The sequence below is a fragment of the Pseudoliparis swirei genome, chromosome 15, assembly GCF_029220125.1.
Source record: "Pseudoliparis swirei isolate HS2019 ecotype Mariana Trench chromosome 15, NWPU_hadal_v1, whole genome shotgun sequence".
NCBI classification, from domain to species: domain Eukaryota; kingdom Metazoa; phylum Chordata; class Actinopteri; order Perciformes; family Liparidae; genus Pseudoliparis; species Pseudoliparis swirei.
In genome coordinates this window covers 14,845,563-14,868,669 of record NC_079402.1, presented here as the reverse complement: position 1 = coordinate 14,868,669, position 23,107 = coordinate 14,845,563, and the positions used below count along the sequence as shown (strand labels likewise).

Here is a 23,107-nt window from a genome sequence, read left to right as displayed (position 1 = left end):
CCTACGGAAACCTTGTTACGACTTTTACTTCCTGTAGATCAGGGGTCTCAACACGTCGATCGCGACCTGCCAGTCGATCGCGGCGTAGTGTTGGTAGATCGCATGACATTAAAGAGATTGGCCCGCCCCCTGACATGTTCTCTAGAGCACGTCTTTGTTCTTTTATTAAACTAAACGTCTGTTGTTGATCGTATCTACACAGCAGCATGTCATTTCTGTCTCTTCGCGTTGCGTTAACACTTATCGATCTCCGTCTCGCGCGCCACAGAGCTCCGTGCGCGCGCATCGGACCGAGCAAAAAATAAGTCACTTGTTAATCTGTCCACCTGTCCGTGTCCGGGCGGTGAGGTTTCAGCTTTGCAGCGGTGTCCCGCCGTCCCTTTCATCACGGCCCAGTTCATGAAGAAAACCCACACAGTCAGTTTGCCTCAGCAGCTGCTAAAGGAAGACTAGAGGCCTTTAGATTGTATCATGGTGGAGTTAATGGTTGACAAACAAGAGACAAATGTTCTGTTTAACCCTCCTGTTACCTTTACATTTACTAACATATTTTACCCTCGGGGTCAATTTGACCCCAGCAATTAAAACCTCCAGAAAATTATTAGAATTAATATTGCTTCCCAAGTTTAAGTGTGAGGTACTTTATGTTTGTTTGTTGACTACCTAAATATCCCTTTAAATAAATAAAAAAGTTGATATTTCTTATATGTTTGACACAGTGAAAAACAGCCTGGGGTCAAATTGACCCCAAAGAACACCGACATTAAACATTGAATGGGGTCAAATTGACCCGAAAGGTAACAGGAGGGTTAAACATTCTGTTTAGGATGAAGATGTATTAATGTTCCATATGGAAGAAAACTGCTAAATAACTGCTGAGTTGCAGCACCATTGTATAGAAGAATGTATAAATGTATATATCCGTCTTTTGTCATAAATCTCTATGTTCTCACAAAATATACCGAGAATATCGGTAATATGTGATTAATCATGATTAATCCACAAAAACCTGTGATTAACCCGATTAATTTTTTTTATCGTTTCACAGCCCTAATTATTACGCAAAGCCAGTCCCTCTTTTTTGGTGCATATTATGCCAGCAATAATGGCATTGTCTCACCATGTCTCTGTGATGCATAATGTTCATATTGCTTCTCCCGAATCTATGACATGTTCGCTCTCACGATGCCATTCTTTTGTGTTGTCCTTGGGATACACTGTGATGCTAACACCCTTGCTGGGAGCATACGAGTCAGCCATACACAGTCGTGCACATACACATCAATAATGTTCCTCTTAATGAATTACTAGCAGACCTTGAGGCAGTACACCTATATCCCCCAGTAACGTGTGGCCAGGTGCCCAATGACAAGCCCCATAGTACAAAAGGCAAGAACACACGTGCATGCACACACTCCTTTTGTCTTTAAATAGCATGCTTACCGAGCTTCCTCATCTACATAACAATTGTGCCATGGTAGGTACCGGCTCTTGAAACTCTATTACTGTCCATCCATCCTGCATTACTGCTCGACTCGCGTTTCAGTTGTTGTTATGAAAATCACTATTCATTTGGATCAAACGGAGTGTCAATGGTGTGCACAATCCAGATTATTTATAGCTATCTGGAATGCACGTAGAGCACGTGAGCAAAGTTCCACGCTAGGTTTGACAGGAGCTTGATGAGCTCTGTTTAAAACGGGAGCAGATGGCGGGAGGCACCTCACTGTCGGCCCAGCTGTCGAGGTGAAAGGTCAAGGAGGTTATCTTCAGCCCACAGATTAAACATAAAGAGTTGAATAGCCAGCAGTTATGGGATTTAAGAATTTCACAAGCTTCGACGTTTTTACCATAAACTGTCGTCAGCAAAAGTATAGAACACCTCGTACAGTAGCAGCATTTTAAAAGTGTTCATTCAGAGAGTGTATTAGAATATATGGTAAGATATTGTGTGCATTGTCCGAATGCTGAGTAATTAATGAGTCCATAGTCAGAAACCTCGTGACAGCAATATATCAATATCATTTATCTAATTAAAAGAACAATAATAATAGTGGTTCCTGCTTCTTCCTGTTCCTGGACATGGTGCAGGACATTTTCAGTATTTTCTGACATTTATAGGCTAAATAGCTTTTTTGTTTTAGTTTTTTAAAGTAATAATTACAGCCTTGCGTTGACTATATTTAAAAATGAGCACCACCTAAATTCCAATATGTTGATGTTGATGTCATCTTGTATGAGCTCCATAGACAACGCATGGGACGCTGATTACTCAAATGAACATTATTGCATCGTAGTGTTATCAATTATAATACAAATACATGTTCCCAAATACTCTAAACATTCTCCTGGGTGCTCGGTCATCGATAACATCTCTCATTGTCTTTGCAGTTCCAGTTTTTATACTATGCTAAAACTATGCTAATAATTTGAGTTTTAGCTCCCTAGTTTTGGGGAGAGAGCTGTTAATTTTTCTAATATTTCTACATTGAACATGCTTCGATTTCCCCTTTTTTATTCTGTTGCCGACTAGTTAATTGAGCATTATAATATGATGTCTATAATGCATCGTGCACGTCTCCGTGCGTTAGGCGAGCTCTCATTCTCTGAGGGGATGTCTGTTCTGCATGCTCCCTCACTGCACCTCAGGGCCCAGGGCACTACCGGGCATAGCGCACACAACCCTCCCCGGCCATCCATGTCCTCTGACCCAGAGTCAGCGGGTTAATAACCGCCTGCACCGAAAGCCATTTGTCATTTGCTACCTGCCGCTGATGGGAGATGTCAGCAGATGTCTTTGCCCTTGTCACCCGGCCGCGTGACAAACACTGTATCAAGACTCGAAATCTGAGGCTGCCTGAGGCTTCTCAGTACTCCTCGACTGAACAACCGCTCCCACTTGATCGCATTAGATTCTTGTGCCATGATCCATATCGAGATAAACTGGTGATCCCCCTTCTTTTCCTTTTTTTCCTCCATCTCCCTCTTTCATTGCTCCATAAATTGCAATAGGGTTTTTTTATTTATTATTATGTTGCACATTGTTCTCTCCCCTTTTGCTTTTAAACGTTTCCAGTTTTCCTTTTGATGTGTGATACTTAATGCCAGCAATGGCCTGGAGCAAATGGTTTTGTATTGGTACAGAACGTATTGTGATTTATGCAGACGAGCAGCGTATATTGAATGGTGAAAGAGCATTTCTACAACTGCTTTGGACATGAATTCAATCGAGCATGATAAATCAATTGTCTTCCCATTTGTGGAGTTTTTATGTCAGTGTTTCTTCCCTGATGAAAAACAAGTGTAAACAACTGTGCAGGAATAGGCCTCTCTCATCTCATTTTGTCAATAATAGAACTGCTGTATTGTTTGGCATGGCTTAAAACGTGTGTGATTCTGTTCATTTATGATTTTTAAATTTAGAAACTTTTTGGACTTATACCATGGGTGAACAAGTTACCATCATACAGATTTCATCAAAGCAGCTGCACGATGCTGGCACATCTGGCTTGGCAGTAACTCTTCCCGAGCCAGCTGCACAAACACACACAATTACGAAGGCTTAAGAACTCCGTCCAGCTTTTCAGATGTGCGCTAAGTCACTGCTCTGGGATACTAATGCATGACCAAACAGTCACATTGTAACGTTGGTTTATTGCTCAAAGGCTATTTAGATGTTTTATTTTTCGGTAACACGACAAGCTTAGGAGAACAGACTTGAACAAACAGATGGCTGATACGTTATCCTTTTTTCCTCTCTCCTTGTTCTCTGCAGAGATGTCAGGTACAGGGGAAGAAATTTCCCAGGTGCACTGGAAGCAGCAGTGGTTGGAAAATGGGACTCTGTACTTCCATGTGTCCATGACCGAGTCTGAGATTCTAGCCCAGACAACACGAGCCACGGCCCGGGAGCCGGCTCACGGCCTGCACGAACACATGCTGCACATCTCGGTGATGGTAAGTTACAAACAACAAAGTCTCACGGGAAATGTGGTTGTAAATGTTCACCGAGTCGCAACCGATGTTGGACCGCCGTTGGCAACCTTCTGCGGGGAAGTGTGACCGCCCTCTTTTTGTTCATCCATCGTGTCGTGTGCTCTCTGAGGTTCCTGCTGTTTGGGCCTTCTTCTTTCTGAAGATCCTTTTGGGTGTGGCACGACTAACAGTTTGACTGAAAAAGGAGTGCCGTGTTTTGTTGCGGCTTTATAGTAAGTGGTAAATGGACTCTACTTGAGACTGTCGTCATTTACCCATCCATACCCTGACGGCAGGGGTGCAACCCTTCATACCGATTCACAGGAACAGCCTTTACGAGGTGGAAATCGGGGTCTAGTGTCTCGCCCAAGGCCACATCGACGTGGACTAGTGGAGCCGGGGATCAAACCGCCGATCTTGACTCTCTTCACGCTGATGTTTAAGTGGACATATGTAAAGCGGATATTTTTAAAGAGGGTAACTTCTAAAAGCTAATGACTGTTACGCACGTTTAAACGGAGCCTCGACACTTGCAGACGGGTCAACTCGGTTGCCTCGAGGTGATGATGCACTTTAGATAAGTGTGGACGTAGGGGAACATCTTCAAATGTCAAACCAGTCTGGTAAGAACAGAGCTGCAGCCGCACAATACACAAGCAGCTTTGCACCTCTTGGTTGATTAGTTATTGCTGATGGGATGCTGTCAGAGTATGGAGGAGCATCAATATGTTGAAGTGTTGCCAACTGTTAGCAGGTGGAGTAGAACGCTGGTTAGAAGTGTTGTCTTAATATGCATTGCTGCACTCTTGTATGTGTTCCAGTCGATTTCTCATCGCCATAATGCAGCTTTATGATTGTGGCATATAGGGATTTACTATTGCTCTAAATCTACTGAAGCAGAAGTTCCCAACATACACACGCACGCACACACACAAAACACACTCACACACTCACACACACACACCATTGCAGCTGATAACCCACCTCACACCTGTTTTGTTCTGCAGCACTCTCTCACCGAAATGGTCTCTTCCCTGTGGACATCATTGATAAGACCAACCTCTGCACTTCCACCACATTTTGTGCTTTAATCCACCATCCTCTCTCTCTCTCTCTCTCTCTCTCTCTCTCTCTCTCTCTCTCTCTCTCTCTCTCTCTCTCTCTCTCTCTCTCTCTCTCTCTCTCTCTCTCCTACAAATATATTCGGTAAGATCATCTCATCTTCATGGTTGTTAAGTGCATTCTCTCATCTTGATGAATACCTGTTTTTACAGCACTGTCCTCCACCCCCGGTCTCTGACCTTGTCAGATCGCCACTTCACTTTCTCCCAAACCTCCAACCTGAAGTCTGTTTTTTGCACCCGTTCCGTTGCCACTTACTGTATCTCTTCTCTACCCTCACCGCCCCACCCAGAGGCGGCCGTAGGCATGAGCGGTAAAGGAGAAGTCTCGGCGGGGCATCCATCCATGGATGCTGTGCTTAATGAGGGAGGAAAATGAATAATGTTGACTATTTTTTACTAATAATATTTTAATACTATTATTTTAAACTATTACAACAAAATATTCCGCCCATATCCCTACATGGCCTATTAAACAGGCCCTATTTCCCAGGTTGCTCGCAGCATCGCCCGAATAGCTTATGATGAATTCAGTTATTCCCACCCTAAATCCATCGAGGAAAGTTGGAAAGATTTTGTAGGTGGGGGAATAAGCTCCAACATAAAGGTTGTCTTTAAAGTGTGATCAGCATAGCTTAATATTAAAGACAAAAGGCAGTTTCTATGTGACTGTTCCAACACTGATTGGTTGTGGAAAATGCGATGCAAGGGGCTGAACTCTTTTGTAGAGCACCATATGGGTCAGGTCTCTGGCCCCACCCCCTTCTGCTTCAAAACAACTTTGCCTAACACTATAATGACGATGCCATAGACTGTTGTGTGTATTATTTAGTTGCATTATTATTATTAGGGCAAAATTGACACTGCATCCATAAATCTGTTGTTCCAGACACGGTTAAAAATACACCTGGCTTTCAATCATTTGAAATAGTAATACGATTTATTTAATGGGCTTTTTACACAGCAGACATGTTGACTCCATCACTACTTGGAGACGCAAAGGTGAAATTAATAACAGGAATATTGACTTTGAAAAGAAAGCTAAATGTAGCCATTCATTTGATCTTTTTCTATTTTGTAAAATGTCAAATGTCCTCCAAGTAAAATGCTAATCATAAAGTAATGTGGTGTTCTTGTTTACAGTACAAGGCCTTCCTTTGAAAATATGTTTTTTACTTTTGTAACTTTTTTTACCATAATTTAGATTTTCAAATAGCTTTTGCATATTTTTGTTAGCATTTAATATCGGTTCAACTTTGAAGCACACACACTCACACCATTATCTGTTCTTCAAACTGTTTTCTGCACTGGGCATTCAGTATACAGGCCATTTAAGATACAACTGGTCTAAAATGCAGCACCAAGAGTACAAAGAAGAATTTAATACATTTATAATTTTCTTATAGATTTTAATAACTGCTTAAGCATTTGAACAAGACCTTGAACATATCTTTTACTCAGGTATAAACTATTGTGTATATTATCCTGCTCCTGAGGTTACACCAACATGTTTCCATCCTCCTTTTTTTCCACATTTTTTTTTAATCAATTCAGTCCTGTAGGCTGATTTTATGTTAGGGAGTATGCATTGTATTTTATTTGTTTGGATATTTTCCATGTATGCTAATATGGATGACTACATACATACACCAAAGCAACAATAGAAATATGTTTCTATTTCCAGGAACTGCTTCTATTGTTGTCTCAGTTGGACTGGTGTTTCTAAATTGACTATAATGTGAGTGTGGATGTGGTCATTTGTCTATGTGTGTTAGCCCCTGTCAAGAGGGCACCAGTCTAGTGGTAGCCTGTCTTGCCACCCAATGCCAAGTGCATGCTGGGAAATGCCCAAACCCCCTGAGACCCAGAGCAGAACAAACTGTGAGACAATAGTTGTTGTTATTTTTTGCTTTTTGCTTCATTAATTCTGATTATTATTACAAGTATTTTAATAATGTTTTATCATAACTCCCCTCTTTTTCTCTTTCTTGGTTGCATCGCACTGTCCTCTGCTCAGCCTTCTCTCGTACATCTTTATAATTAGACACAGCTGAACTTGTTTCCTCCATGCTGCTATTCTCTCATCCTCGGCCCATAACCACGATTCAGCACAACTTTGCTCCGTAGCGCTGCCATTGGTAAAAAATTCCACAAGCAACTTTTGACAGCGCAACAAATACCAAACCACGTATTTTCTTGTGTCATCATATTTGAAGCCTTGTTTTCAGAAGACACTAAACGTCCTTGTGTCTTGAACATGGGGTTTCATGGGTTTTATGCATATAAAAATATCTTTATACCTGCATTAGATCATGTTTTGGGCTTTAAATACAATATTAATATACCTTTTTACAACGTCATTTGTTGGTTTCCTAGTGCTAAGGGGAACTGCCTTATTGAATGATAATTATCTGTGAGGTTGTTGCTACCAGCGACCATGTAACCAACATACAAGCAGATATGTAGTCCATTGGTAATATACAAATATTGAATATAGATGCTGTAAAGAGGGTTTTATATGTCTTTATCTCTTTTGTGTGGGTTGGCTTGGACACTATTATATTACATTCAAAGAAAATGTGAAAGAAGAGGGGAAGCACATCGAGGCAGTCGGAACAGGACCGAAGGTCTGCTGGTTTGGTCTCATGGCCCCAAGGCGTCTCCTGGCTCTTTGACTGAACATCACAATGTCTGATGCTGTCAGTTCTGGGCCAGACAGAAGTGTGAGCGCTCTATTCTTCTAGCATTGAGCTGTCAGTTTCTCACTCAATCAAACAATCGTTTTCCCAACTCACCCTGCTTTATGCTGTCCTTCCCCTCTGCTGTCTCGCCACCGTATGACAGCAGCAGACAGAGACCTGAGGTATCAGTTTTATCCCGGGCTGAAATGACAACTGACTGACAAGGCTACCAGATGGAATTGTTTTACAAGGAGTGACTCACACTGATAAGCGGTTGTTTTTGAGGGTATTGTTTCGTAAGAATATCTTCTTATTTATCGAACGCGTCGGCTGCATATTTCCGGAAATACTCTGCATCGTGTAAAAGCTAAGTCTGAGTAGCCGTCGCAAAATTCCTTCGTGCTTAATCATGTCCGTGTTTTTATTGGAAGGCTTCCTGTGAAATCTTCGACGGAAGTCATTCAAAGACCGGTTGTACTTCCTTTTGTAAAGTGTGTACTTGTTGCCCTTGCACATTCCTGCTGAGCATTGCCACTTTCATTTCACTGCACACCCTGTGTGTGTATGTGACAAATAAAACATCTTGAATCTTGAAAATCTTGAACATACCAGCCTTGGCAATGCTCGGAGACGTTGGTGCTGACAACAACATGTTAACGACCTAAAGGAAGTCATTTCTTCAGGGTCCTTGCACCTTTAATAAACTTAATGCAAAGCCTGTTTTGTCTGTTTTCCTTTCTTTAAAATCTTGATTAAAAAAGCATTTCAAATATCTTTCAGTGATTAACATTCTGTACATCGTAGTTAGTATGGTGATCTTCTCTTACGTTATAAATATAGAGCTGTTAAATGTATTGATGACTGCAACCTCACAGTGATACTTGACACTTTAAAACTGTTCACTAACACTGTTGACTTGATTGGAAATGATTGTACACTTTGATGTCTTCTTTTTGTTTACTTTTTGAAGATGCGGATGCCTAATACGTAACAATTTGTGCTCAAAATGTTTCACGATCACCCAAATCCTCACATCGGTTGAGCTATTGTACAGTGACAATTTATTTTAATATAATTGTAATAATTAGATTAGATTTAATATGCTGCAAAACATTGTTCGCGAGAGATCACATATGCACAGAACATACAACTGTCAGTTAAAAAAGTAGCATTTGTATAATTTATCACCTCCTTAATATACTGCATTCAAAAGAACAACGAGAAGAATCGGATACGTGTGTGTTATTGTTTTAGTTCACTTAGCAGCTTAATTGTTTGATTGTGAGGTGATCTGAAGTTACACTTTTTGCAGTACATAATTTGATTTGCACTGTGCCGTCAAAATGATCACACACACTTGAGCAACTATTGCACTGATTTTATTTTCGCAGCTGGCTTTTTATCAAACTGCACTTCAATTCTCTGCTTGGCTCTTTCTGATCTGTATCTTTTTCAAGGGATTTTCTAGCTGGAGCTGAACTGTGATTAATAATCATCGGAAGGGTAGTATTCTATATGTAAGTAGGAGGGAAGTACTTTATTGGAGATCACTGATCACCTTCTTACTGCAGACTCGTTGACTCGTCGAATCTGGTAGTTGTGATGCTAGTTTTTTGTCATCCTACATTTGCAAAAATGGGGACATTGGAGGAAGGACACATAAAACCGACGCACACACACATATGCACACGCACACACGGAGCATAATAGATCTCTTCGCACTATCAGGGTAAAGATGATTGATATAATTTCAACCATTTCAGAAAGAACTTCCACAGCTCTGTAGACGTACACAATGGCAAAAAAAAAAAGAATACCAGACCGTTTGCTTCCAGAACCGAGTCACACCAGCGGGTTGATCAGACCCCGGAGATGCAGCTTTTAAACAAAGCCCCCACCCCACAGCTGTGACAGATCACAGAGAAAAAAGCAATTTTCCTCGCTCAATTCAACCTCGACGCCAGAAAAAAAAATCCATGGTGCACAATGCATGATGCAATATAAAATAAGGCGTTTTTTGTGACAGAAAAATATAATTATAGGTGAGATATAATTGCATTTCTTTCTCATCAGTACTGTGAATGATATAATGCAGTGGGAATTTGAATGTGGAGTTCAGAGGAAAAGGCAGTCAGTCATATTGTGTGTGGCACTGTGCAACATTTGTCAAAGAAGTGGACATGTTGGAGTTCACTGGGAGGACGGGGAGTATTTTACCAAAATGAGAAGCAATAAAGGCTGACAGTTCACAGCCTTTCATATGCCACGTTAGGGGACGTCATTATTTTCTTAGATCTGGTTGTCCATAGGACAACACAAAGTGGAAATTAGCCATGTTTCATTGACTATATAGATGAATGAATGGAAAGCATTTCATGTTTTACAATACTGTCTTAAAATGGAGAATATAACTGTCATTTCATATTCCTGTACTCTGACAATGTGAAGGGCGGTCTACTATTATCTCAGTCCTGATGGATATGCCTGAAGATCATGGTGCGCCCTACACGGTTGAAATGACTTCCTTTATAATTAAGCAGTCACTGGTGATATATGACCATCAGTGTGCTGGGTCATCGAGCATTTGAGTCAACCGGAGCTCCGGTGGAATCGGAGGCTACATACATTAATTAATTTTCACAATGCCCCGGCACAGGCACCCGAAATGCTTCTGCAGGTGACGACATTTAAAATGATTACATTAATGTCCGAGCCAGTTCCGTTTGAATTCCTTTCAAGCTTATTATTGTTTGCGCCACCTTTTTGGTTTCGATGATTTTACACGTGTCTGTTAATGAACCATGAATACAAGATCAACGCTAATAACATCTCTGGTAGCTTGCAGTTTAACCCTTGTGTTGCCTTCGGGTCAATTTGACCCGATTCAATGTTTCTCCCTCCTGTCGCCTTCGGGTCAATATGCCCCGATTCAATGTTTAAGAGATTTACATGATTAAGCTTCTAGAGTTAAGTAAAAATGATATGAGATATATTCTTGATTATAATAATATCTACTGATTTAAATTAAGTTTGCTTAGGGAGCTGATTGCTCCTCAACAAGCTTTAGATCAGACTATATAACTTACATTCTACCTGCACATTGTATTAAAGGCTTAAGAGGTATATATCGAGGCTCCGGCTTAATAAAAATATATATTTCTCTTTCCTTTCTATTGCCTTCCTTTTTATTTATCTGTCTAGATTGGAGATATCAGCCTAGAGATGTCTGCCTTCTCTCCAATATATTGGGACTAAATGAAACTTGGCCTGTGACGCTCAAAGCAAAACAAAAAATAGATTTGAGCAGCAATGTCTCTTTCCAGAAACTTTGACCTGTTTACTCCCGACAATCCACCGACCTTGTTGTGTTGGGTAGGAACTGTGATTGAATGAACATAGTTCCTCCTTCAAATTATCGTGTGTACAAATGGTGTTAGGCAGTTTTCAATTTGATCACAAAGTAGACACAAATTCAGGGCAGTAAATATTGATGAATCCTTAATGTTAATGTTTATTCCTGATGAAAACACACTGCGGGAAGTTATTATTGTCACCAGGATTGTAGGATTGCAAATGTTTTTTCTTGTGTTGATTATTTGAGTAATGCTATTTTAATTTTAGTTCATATTTTCTTTGAATTTGTGATGTGACTAGGGCCATTTCAGTGCTTAATTTATTATTCCTGCTGAAAGAAACCTGTTCGCCATCTGACCCGGACTTAAAGTGATGTGCCTCAAGTCTAAAACACATGACGGTTATCATTTGCTGTGTTGTCACATGCAAAAAGAACATCCATCTGTTTCAGACCCTGGTGCATCGATTGCCATCACTAAAACAAAGTGTGGCCATCTGTTTCCATATGTTCTATTGGACAGTGGTGTCTCTCGGACTCTGTGTATTACAATGTACATTTCTGTCAGGGCTAATGCCACAGGTAGCAAGGTGCAGGAGCTCATGCGCAGAGGAATTGAGAATTTAGTGTAGATTAACACAAAGATGCTCTTTAATGAGTCAAAAGTTTCCACAAAAACAACAACAAAGTCCAAAACGGGGCAGGCAGAGAATCGGGGTTCAGGGTCGAAGCAGGCAGGGTCAGATACGACAGACAGGACGACGGAAAAAAAGACAACAATCCAGCAAAAGACAAGGGAAAGAGTGGCACAATATATAGGGGGGGAAACGGGTGCACTACATGGAAACAGGTGTACGACATGAGACATTAACGAGATGAGAGTGGCTTAGGGCAGGTGCAGGGAATGACGCAATCAAGGAGACAGAAGAGACACAGAGAAGACACAGTAGACACCGAGGAGACACAGAGTACACACAGAACAGAACCTTACAATTTCAGCTTTCATGAACATAATAATAATAAATAACCTTCGATTTTATATAGCGCTTCTCTAAATACCCGAAGTCGCTTACAGAGTCCAGAGTCCAGTAGTCATACACACACACAGTCACACAGTTGACCACAGTCAACATAAGGGACATTCTATCCTTGACCCTCCTCCGCTGCTGCCAACCACGGACAACACTTTACTTCACTTCGCTGACAAAGCAATGTGGCAAACAAAGCCCGTGTCCTGCTCTGCCCAGTCGGTGAAAGACTTGCAAATAGTGTGTTCGTGTAAAGTATCAGGCATTTAACCAACATCACATCGTAGCCTTGAAGACGTGTACGTTGCTGTCTTTGGCTACAGGGCGCCAAGAGATGACGCAGAGCACTGTTCTCAAGTTCCCACTACATTGAAGAGGCTTTTAATCTGCAACAACCAACCACTACCCAGGGCCCTCAGCTGTTTTCCTCGAGCTCTGCTACTACCCAAGTGAATGCTGCCAAGGACACCGCTGAAGAATCTCTTGCCTTCTATACACGGGGATCATTTATTTGTTTTGAGGGGGATCCCCAGTGTTCTCCATACCCTTTCTGACAATCGATGTCTTCTGAAAGTCACCCTGCTGTATATGAACTCATTCCACACAAGAAAACGGACAGAAAGACATCAACCTTTAATTAAAAAGGTTCCACAATTAATGATATTTTATTTATTTTTTTGTACAACAAATGGAATATATTTTTCTGGTCATCACTGACGACCACTTATTTAACCCTTTCGGTCATTAATATGACCATTCAATGAATTCAATCCTGTTACCTTTATATTTACTAACATATTTTACCTCCCTTGAGGTCATTATGACAGCTATTAAAAAACTTCCAGAAAATTATTAGAATTAATATTGTTTTCTGTTTAAGGGTAGTTACTATTTGTTTGTTTGACCTCAAAGAACACCATTAATTATTGAATTGATCATAAATTGACCCGAAGGCGACAGGAGGGTTAAACGAGCTGAATTAATTTTCCTTGTTACCTGAGCATACAACTGTGATTAATATAAGAATAAACTCTCTACTGCATGCATGCTAAATTGGAGCACACATAATGTATTGCATCATCCCGACCATCCGTTGGAGGATAGGAGACGTTGTAGTGATGAACAGTTCGGATGGTGACTGCCTTCATGGTTTGTCTGTAACAGCTACTGAACAGAACTCCAACGCTCTCCATGTTCAGGTCCATGTTTTCTGTCATTCTGCCGATGCCACTGCTCTGACCTCCTTGCATGGTGTTCATTATACAATCCACAACGAGCACAAATGTTCGATAACAATGCACCACAAGAGAGGATTTTCCTCCCAGTAATACTCCTCCAGGCGTCCCGGTCACTAATGTGGCCATTTATGTTTTCTAGTACCACTATACATTTAAAAGAAGAATCCTTGTCTGGTGACTTACTGGCAAATTATTCAACTTGCTATTAGATGCTCACATAAAGAACAGCAGTTAGCATTCTCCTTTTTTAAATATATATATTTTTTTTACAACATACAGTCACATTGGGGTGACCCTGTCATCCACTGGGACTCTCTAAATGTGCTGGAGGGGGCTTTGTTGTCCCTGTCCTGGGTGAAGTTATGTCGGTTTCCTGTATATATTTCCTGCTGGAAGTCATTGGGGTCATTTTGAAAGACAGTTTGTTCTCACACCTGAAACTTTTTACCTTGCATGTCCCTGACAACGTTAGCATTGTGGTAACATTTAAACTTGCCCTATAGCTAGAAGAAAGACGTAACTGTTAACCCTCCTGTTACCTTTCGGGTCAATTTGACCCCATTCAATGTTTAATGTCGGTGTTCCTTGGGGTCAATTTGACCCAGGCTGTTTTTCACTGTGTCAAACATAAAAGAAATATCAACTTTTTCATATATTTAAAGGGCTATTTAGGTAGTCAACAAACAAACATAAAGTACCTCACACTTAAACTTGGGAAACAATATTAATTCTAATAATTTTCTCGAGGTTTTAATTGCTGGGGTCAAATTGACACCGAGGGTAAAATATGTTAGTAAATGTAAAGGTAACAGGAGGGTTAAGAGAACACATGACTAATTTACTATTTCCAGGTTTCTTCTTTGGGTCCTATGTAGCTCAGCCGGGTTGATTCATTTTTAGTAGAGATGCACCGATCAGGTTTTTGGTGCCGATCACCGATCACTGAAATCAGTACCTGCCGATCCGATAATACCGATCACCGATCACGGTGTCGATTGAAGCATTCTATTTATTGTGTAGCATTATTGCCTAGGACTATGAGGAAATACATATATAAAGCACCTCAAACATGAAATAAATGACAGATTTCTTTTTAACATTTAGGACTTTTACTTTGAAAAATGTCCTAATTGATACATTAAAATTGTTTGATTGCTATTGTAGGGGATTTCTTATTTTTATAAACTCTTCCTTGGTACAGTAAAAATGTTTTAATGTTAGCATAATTTAAGCTAAATCTCAGAAACGATCTATAAAGATACAAAATCAGTTCATTGTTTACTTTTATATGTTCGTGTATGATTTGTCGACATCTTATTTTGAAAAACGGATGTTGTTTCACGTGGTTCTTTCCGCTAACTTTGCAAAACCGGATGTTGTCACTTAAATCCTTCCGCTAACTTTATCAAAACCTTCGCGCGCTCCTGATGGAATGCGTTTACCGTGAGCATCAGTCTATAGGGGCAGACATGTGAGTGTCGGCTGAGTTGACCCAGAGATTCAACTCGGGGGACGGGGACGCCGCTCGGTGCGTGAGGATCCCCTCGTGGACCTCTGACCTCTGCCGGCCCTCGCCGGGCGCATCATCTCCGTTGTGATGCGCCGCGATTGAAACGTCTCTGATAGTTTTTCTCGCAGATGTTACGTCATCTGATCGGCCGTTTTGAGAACGCCGATCAAAACCGATAATGGGAATATCGGCCGATATGGATCGGCGCCGATCAGATCGGTGCATCCCTAATTTTTAGCTTCTCCTACTGATACTGAAAGATTACAGGGTGTGTGGACTGCTTTCGCATCGCACAACCAAGTTAATCCACACCTTTCCCACTTGTCCATTAAATCATTGAATGCCCTGCTTCACCGCATCGCTAATTGTTCTTAACCAGAGCCATTGGTGGCGGAGCATACTGTTGGGGGTGATACTGTGAATGCAAATAGGAAACGAGTAATATTCTCCTCATAACTTCATGTCTGCTGCACAACTCGGTCATCAGGTTCTTGAATAATCAGTGTTTATCTTCTGAATTCTTTATGATCCTAAATGATGGGACATCTTGCAAATGAAAAAAAAAATCTCCCAGGAATAAATGTTTCTTCCTCCGAAAATTTTAATTATACGTATTTTAGTTTTTTGGGGTTTTGAAAGTACAAATTTACATTACTTTTTAATCGAGGATCTGTAATATGCAGTTTCAGAAAAGTTAAGGAGTTGCCATCAAATATGAATCATATTTACCTGTGCATGTTTTTACAGTTGTCTATGCAGGTCCCCCCCCCCTCGCTGAGAACATGGCTGTGAGCTCTTCTCTTTGGTACTTGGGGCACGTAGAAGAAGTGTAATTTTCTTTTAATTGGTCGATAAGGTGGACAGGAGACTTGCTACGGACATCTATATTCACTAACATCATATTTAGCGTGTGCCACCATACGTGAATGTAGTAGGTCAGGATGTTCTTTTTATTTGTTCTGCCCTGGCTCTGTCTCTTACTTGTATCCACAAGGGAGAGAATGGTACAAGCCGCTCTTCAAGGAAGCTTCCTGGCTTGGTTCCCGCATGTTCTCATCCATAGCGGTTCTGTTCCCGGATCTTTGCATGGTACGAAGCACATGGTCAGGTGCTGTGTTGCTGCTTCAAGGACTGTGCCACTGCCACGGTGTCTCTGGTCCAGGCGTTGGCTGTGCCACCAGGGTAGCTCAGAAAGGATCGCTTTCTGGTTCGATGTGTTTGCCTTTTAATGAATTAAGTCTTACAAAATGAATTAATTCGGACTTCATAGAATTTGTTTGCTTACAAGGCAGCAACCTCAGGTTCTGACGATTGAAGTCAATGTGGAAGTGTCTTAGAACTCGCATTATCTCTTTTGGCCATCAGGGGGCGACTGCCCTGTCAGATTGTATGGATGTCTATGAGGAAATTATCCTACTTTTCACTTTAATTAATACCCTAGTAAACATGAGTTTATGATCTTCTACAAAACACCAGGATGTTCATTTAGGTAATTGCCGTCCCATTTAGAGTAAATAAGATCATAAAATGGAGAATGGCTTGGGGCGAGCTGAGTGTGATTGACAGGTCGCTGCAACTACAAGAGCCGAATACGGCGGCTACGTCCCTCCTCTGTTTTCCAAATAGGGCAACTTCCGTTCACTGGTTGCAAAAAGCCAAGATGGCAACGGCAAAATCATCGAACTCGACTCTTAAAAGCGGTGGTCCACAATCCAAAGGGTGTCATCACGATGACTACAACCACTTCTTCTTTTATACAGTCTATGTTCCAATCTCAGGACGTTACACTGCGGTTCTGCTGTTAGTATAAAGGGCTCAGCTGCCACGATGTTGAGAGCTGTGTGAAGGCAATAGACAGGCTGGACATTTTTAATCTAGCACCTTTTTAAATAGTTATCTTACCAAATATATCTTCCGAGAACATTTAGAGACACGACCGTGTCCAGACGTACTGATTTACACCACGTACCTCTATGCTGTGTCTATGAAAAAGGGACAATCTCTTTTTCATATACACAGCACGTGGATGGTTGAAAAGCCAAACCGTTGTAATAGAGCACTTGTTCACTGGCCAAGAGTCATGACCAAAGCAAATACATTTTCTTCAGACAGTGCAAGTGAAAAAGGAACAATGCTATTAATAGAGACACAACTCAGGTAGAAGTGCGTGCATCCTCCCATCTTTGTTTTTTCCCCCCTGCTCTCTTCTGCCCATTCATCCACCGTCTCTCTGTCTGTTCTGTTGCCTGGGTAACAGTTACCGATGGAGACCAGGAGTTCGGGGAACAAAAGAAAAATGTGGTCCTGGAGATTAATGAATAACTGTGTGCATTTACTTTTGACTGCTTGCATGCATGTGTACAGCATACTTGGTTACATTCTATAAGTGTGGAGAGTGGATATAGATTCTTAAAATAATTGTTATCTATGAATTCATCCTTTGTTTGTGTACTATTCAAACCATTCAGGATTGTTAATCCTAATTAAAGGTCAGAAATATGTCTGTTCACTTTTGTATACTTGTAGAGTGGGAACAAGTAACGATTATTTTGTACTTTGCAGCACTATGTTTAGCATCATGCAATTTATATAATAATAATACTAATAATAAGAAATTATATATCTCACCATCATGCTCAGCCATACTAATTGATGTGAGCTCGCAGACCAATAGCATCCCCCCCCCCCTCCCCTCATATCCTTATCCGATTTGTTTTGGCTCACGATTGATTCATTCCAATTCTGACTGTTCTTTTCATGGTCCCTTGAAGCACAGTGACTCAAGTGTTTCCCATTAACGTATATTTTAACTGCTTAAGGTCCCTCTCCTTAGGACTAATGATAGTAGATGTGTTTTGCTAGCAGCCATCGATGACACAAGTACCAGTTGCGAACATCTGTGTTCTTTGAATTGGGCTCGGAAGAGTTATGCTGACCTGGTATTAACATTTATTCTCAACGTAATCTAAATCTATTACATGTTGTCACTACATGTAATAGGAGTAGGACAAGTGTAGGACCAGTTTTTGATTGCATCTGGCTCTAATGGACAAAGAATATACTCCCTTTCAGCTGCTGGCGCTCGCTGACAGGTCTACTCTCACAATCTGTTGTGGTAACACTTGGCCGACAGCTGCAGATAAAAATAAAGGCCTCTCTTCAAGCTAAACGACAGGGAATATAACAAGGGCTGAGGCCCAGCTGCCTCTGATAGTGGTAAGCTCACCCTAACCCATACAAACTCCTATAATCACACATAGCACCATTGCACTCAAAAGCTTTGAAGGCAAGTATATTTCTTTCTCTAGCAGAAAGCAAAGTCATTAATTTTCAGTTGTGGCCATATGTTGTTTTTCCTCTTCTATATTTGGTTACATATTACGACATTGCTTTTGACAGCACAGCAAACAGAAGAATCTGAGTAGTCCTTGTAAACCTTGAAACGTATCTAAAAATGTTTGTCTCTTCATGTCCCTCTAAACTAAATAGGAAAACAAAATGACTGCGTATGCGTGTCAACCTTTTTTTACCCAAACATGTTGCTATTTACAAGAAGCCACCATTGTCCACACTCTGATACCTGTATCTTTACAAAAGCAAAAATCCATTCCCGGCCCCTTTCAGCCCTTCCTTTTTCCTCAATCAAAGTCACCCCAAGGGCCTTATTGTCCATGCCCTCTTATTGCCTTGTTATCAACAGCTGTAGCAGGCCGTATGGCCCCTTGTGACACCACTGCAAATATTGGCATTAGCTTTCTAATCACACGTCTTTCTCTGAAATGTCACACAGGCGGGCGAGTCTGCTTGCAGTTGGCTTCTACTGCCTCAATGTGAAGATATAATTCATCTTTTCTAAAAAGCAATGCAAGAGCCATAACGTAGTGCGGGTGGGTGGGGTGCTGTTAGGTGTGGGGGCATTGCAGTCTCCTCTTTTCCAGCAGTACTAATTTGCCAGAGTAATGAGCAAGCAGTGGTGCATGGTCATCAGGCAATTATATTTGGTTACCATGCAAACAGTGAGCATCATGGGATGTCATTATCCTGAGAAATATACCCGGGCTCTATTACAATGGTGTAAAAAAATAATATGGCTAGCCATTATCTAATGCAGAACCATTTTTTCAATGTGCACGTGGTTTTAAAATGCTAAATGTTCTTCCTTGAAGGACTCCCTCATGGTTTGCTGCTTATGTATTCAGTCATCTATATTTTATGTTTTCTACACACGCGCAGTTAGCTATTTTTATCATTAAAGACAGATCTTGTGTGTCAGAAATACTCAGTTAACTGCCGGTCGACCTTTTCATTTTGTTCCCCTAGCTATATATGTAAATATGTAAATATACATGTATATATACAAAGACATATATATTAGGTCTGTGAAACGATTAAAATTTTTAATTGGGTTAATCACAGGTTTTTGTGGATTAATCATGATTAATCACATATTACCGATATTCTCGGTATATTTTGTGAGAACATAGAGATTTATGACAAAAGACGGATATATACATTTATACATTCTTCTATACAAGGGGTGCTCAATACGTCGATCGCGATCGACCGGTCGATCGCGGCGACCTGCCAGTCGATCGCGGCGTTGTATGGTAGATCGCATGACATAAAAAAAATTTGGCCCGCCCCCCTGTCACTTTCTCTATAGCGCCACATTACAGCAGCAGCATGTCATTTCTGTCTCTACGTGTCGCGTTAACAGTCCTCTGCCCGCCGTCTCGTGCGCTGCAGAGCTCAGACACCGGTTTGCGCGCATTGGGACGGAGCAAAAAAGTCACTAGCACCCCCGTCAACAATCCTTCTCGGCTCGCGCGACTCTCACCCCCGTCAACAACCCTTCTCGGCTCGCGCGACTCTCACTAGCACCCCCCGTCGGTCGATCGCCTTGACTTGGTCACATAATAAGTAGCTCGCATGCTGAAAAAGTGTGAGCACCCCTGTTCTATACAATGGTGCTGCAACTCAGCAGTTATTTAGCAGTTTTCTTCCATATGGAACATTAATACATCTTCATCCTAAACAGAATGTTTAACCCTCCTGTTACCTTTCGGGTCAATTTGACCCCATTCAATGTTTAATGTCGATGTTCTTTGGGGTCAATTTGACCCCATGCTGTTTTTCACTGTGTCAAACATATAAGAAATATCAACTTTTTTATTTATTTAAAGGGATATTTAGGTAGTCAACAAACAAACATAAAGTACCTCACACTTAAACTTGGGAAGCAATATTAACTCTAATAATTTTCTGGAGGTTTTAATTGCTGGGGTCAAATTGACCCCGAGGGTAAAATATGTTAGTAAATGTAAAGGTAACAGGAGGGTTAAACAGAACATTTTTCTCTTGTTTGTCAACCATTAACTCCACCATGATACAATCTAAAGGCCTCTAGTCTTCCTCTAGCAGCTGCTGAGGCAAACTGACTGTGTGGGTTTTCTTCATGAACTGGGCCGTGATGAAAGGGACGGCGGGACACCGCTGCAAAGCTGAAACCTCACCGCCCGGACACGGGACAGATTGACAAGTGACTTTTCTTTGCTCGGTCGATGCGGCGCACGGAGCTCTGTGGCGCGCGAGACGGAGATCGATAAGTGTTAACGCAACGCGAAGAGACAGAAATGACATGCTGCTGTGGAGATACGATCAACAACAGACGTTTAGTTTAATAAAAGAACAAAGACGTGCTATAGAGAACATGTCAGGGGGCGGGCCAATCTCTTTAATGTCATGTGATCTACCAACACTACGCCGCGATCGACTGGCAGGTCGCGATCGACGTGTTGAGACCCCTGATCTATTCAATTCAATTCAATTCAGTTTATTTGTATAGCCCAATTTCACAAATTACAAATTTGTCTCGGAGTGCTTTACAATCTGTACACATAGACATCCCTGCCCCAAAACCTCACATCGGACCAGGAAAAACTCCCAAATAACCCTTCAGGGGAAAAAGGAAGAAACCTGGAGGAGAGCAACAGAGGAGGATCCCTCTCCTAGGATGGACAGATGCAATAGATGTAATGTGTACAGAAGGACAGATTTAGAGTTAAAATACATTCAATGAATATGACAGAGTGTATGAATAGTTCATAGTAGGCATATTCCACGATGGAGACCTCCACGATCCATCAGGCAGATGGCGGTGGGGAGGAGGAGTGGGTGGAGTCTCAACAGGACAGTGGCGTAGTCATGAGCAGGAATTCCACGACCCAGACGATCCATCAGGCAGATAGGATCTATGCCGTCTCATAGGGTCCGATGACCCCATGAGACGTAAAGTCAAAAGGACTTCCGGGGAGAAAGCAGAGTTAGTAACGTGTGATTGAGAGATGAAAATTCATCCTTAAGGAGAGAAAAAAGAAGAGATAGGTACTCAGTGCATCCTAAAACGTCCCCCGGCAGCTATAAGCCTATAGCAGCATATCAAGGGGCTGGACCAGGTGAACCTGATTCAGCCCTAACTATAAGCTCTGTCAAAGAGGAAGGTCTTAAGTCTACTCTTAAACGAGGTGACTGTGTCTGCCTCCCGGACTGAAATTGGAAGCTGGTTCCATAAAAGAGGAGCTTGATAACTAAAGGCTCTGGCTCCCATTCTACTTTTTAAGACTCTAGGAACTACAAGTAGTCCCGCATTTAGTGAGCGTAGCTCTCTAGTGGGGCAATATGGTACGACAAGCTCCTTAAGATATGATGGAGCATCACCAATCAAGGCTTTGTAGGTTAAGAGAAGAATTTTAAAAGTGATTCTTGATTTTACTGGGAGCCAGTGCAGAGCAGCTAGTGCAGGAGTGATGTGATCTCTTTTCTTAGTTTTAGTGAGAACACGAGCTGCAGCATTCTGGATCAACTGGAGGGACCTAAGAGATTTATTAGAGCAGCCTGCTAATAAGGAGTTGCAGTAATCCAGTCTCGAAGTAACGAACGCGTGAACCAATTTTTCTGCATCTTTTTGAGACAAGATGTGCCTGATTTTGAAATATTACGTAGATGAAAGAATGCAGTCCTTGAGATTTGCTTTACGTGGGAGTTAAAGGACAAGTCCCGATCAAAGATAACGCCAAGATTCTTTACAGTGGTGTTGGATGCCAGGGCAATGCCGTCTACAGAATCCACATCACCAGATAATTGATCTCTGAGGTGCTCAGGGCCGATTAAAATTACTTCGGTTTTGTCTGAGTTTAACATCAAGAAGTTGCAGGTCATCCATGTTTTTATGTCTTTAAGACATGCTTGAATTTTACAGAGTTGGTTGCTCTCCTCTGGTTTTATCGATAAATATAGTTGAGTGTCATCTGCATAACAATGAAAGTTTATGGAGTGTTTCCTGATAATATTGCCCAAAGGAAGCATGTATAAGGTAAATAAAATTGGTCCAAGCACAGAACCTTGTGGAACTCCGTGATTAACGTTGGTGGTTATCGAGGCGTCATCGTTTACAAATACAAACTGAGATCGATCTGATAAATAGGATTTAAACCAACAGGAAACAAAAGTCGTCACAAGGTTTCCGGAGGTGAACCTGCGGAAGGATCATTACCGATGAACAGACCGTCTGCATGAGAGCGGACAGAGTTCAGATTGAAGTGGTGTATTGGAAGCTCATTTTGCAAGTGACTTTTTTTTCGTCACGACGACCAACAACAGACGGATTGGAAGCTCATTCTGCACATGCGTTAAATGCGTAAAAAAAAAAAAACTCGTTAAACCTGTAATTGAATTAACTGAGTTAACGTGTTATTTTTCACAGCACTAATATATATATATATATATATGTATATGTGTATTTGTAATATATATATATATATATGACCAAAAACAAATATGTATCTGTTTATACTTTGAAATGCCCATTGGGTGGTATAATGGGGAATGTTTAACTGAATGCACCCTGTAGATTTGAGTAAATATTGATGTTCTCTATCAGGGATGCTCTCCATAGTTCAATAAGACATAAAGCAGAGGTCTGTTTCCTCCATTACTGAACAAAAACAATTGCTGTGATGCTCTTTAAGCGTATGTTTCTGTTATTTCGCAGACTGTGTCACAGTAACATTTCAACACCTCTCAATTTGTTTTCGAACAAATACGAAACATGTTTGATCAGGTAAGGTTTCTGTTACATTCTTGACTAAAACAATGACGCTGCAGTTACACGTAGTCAATGTACCACTGACAGCAAGCTAGCAA

At 41.2% G+C, this 23,107-nt stretch overlaps 1 protein-coding gene across 1 annotated transcript in view; it reads left to right on the top strand.

Moving 5' to 3' along the window:
• LOC130205009 (astrotactin-2-like) overlaps positions 1–23,107 on the top strand; it is a 249,438-nt gene that overhangs the window by 47,458 nt on the left and 178,873 nt on the right. The window contains exon 2 of the mRNA XM_056432100.1: positions 3,776–3,957. Within this exon, the coding sequence (XP_056288075.1) occupies positions 3,776–3,957 (182 nt within the window). The remainder of the gene's footprint in view (positions 1–3,775; positions 3,958–23,107) is intronic.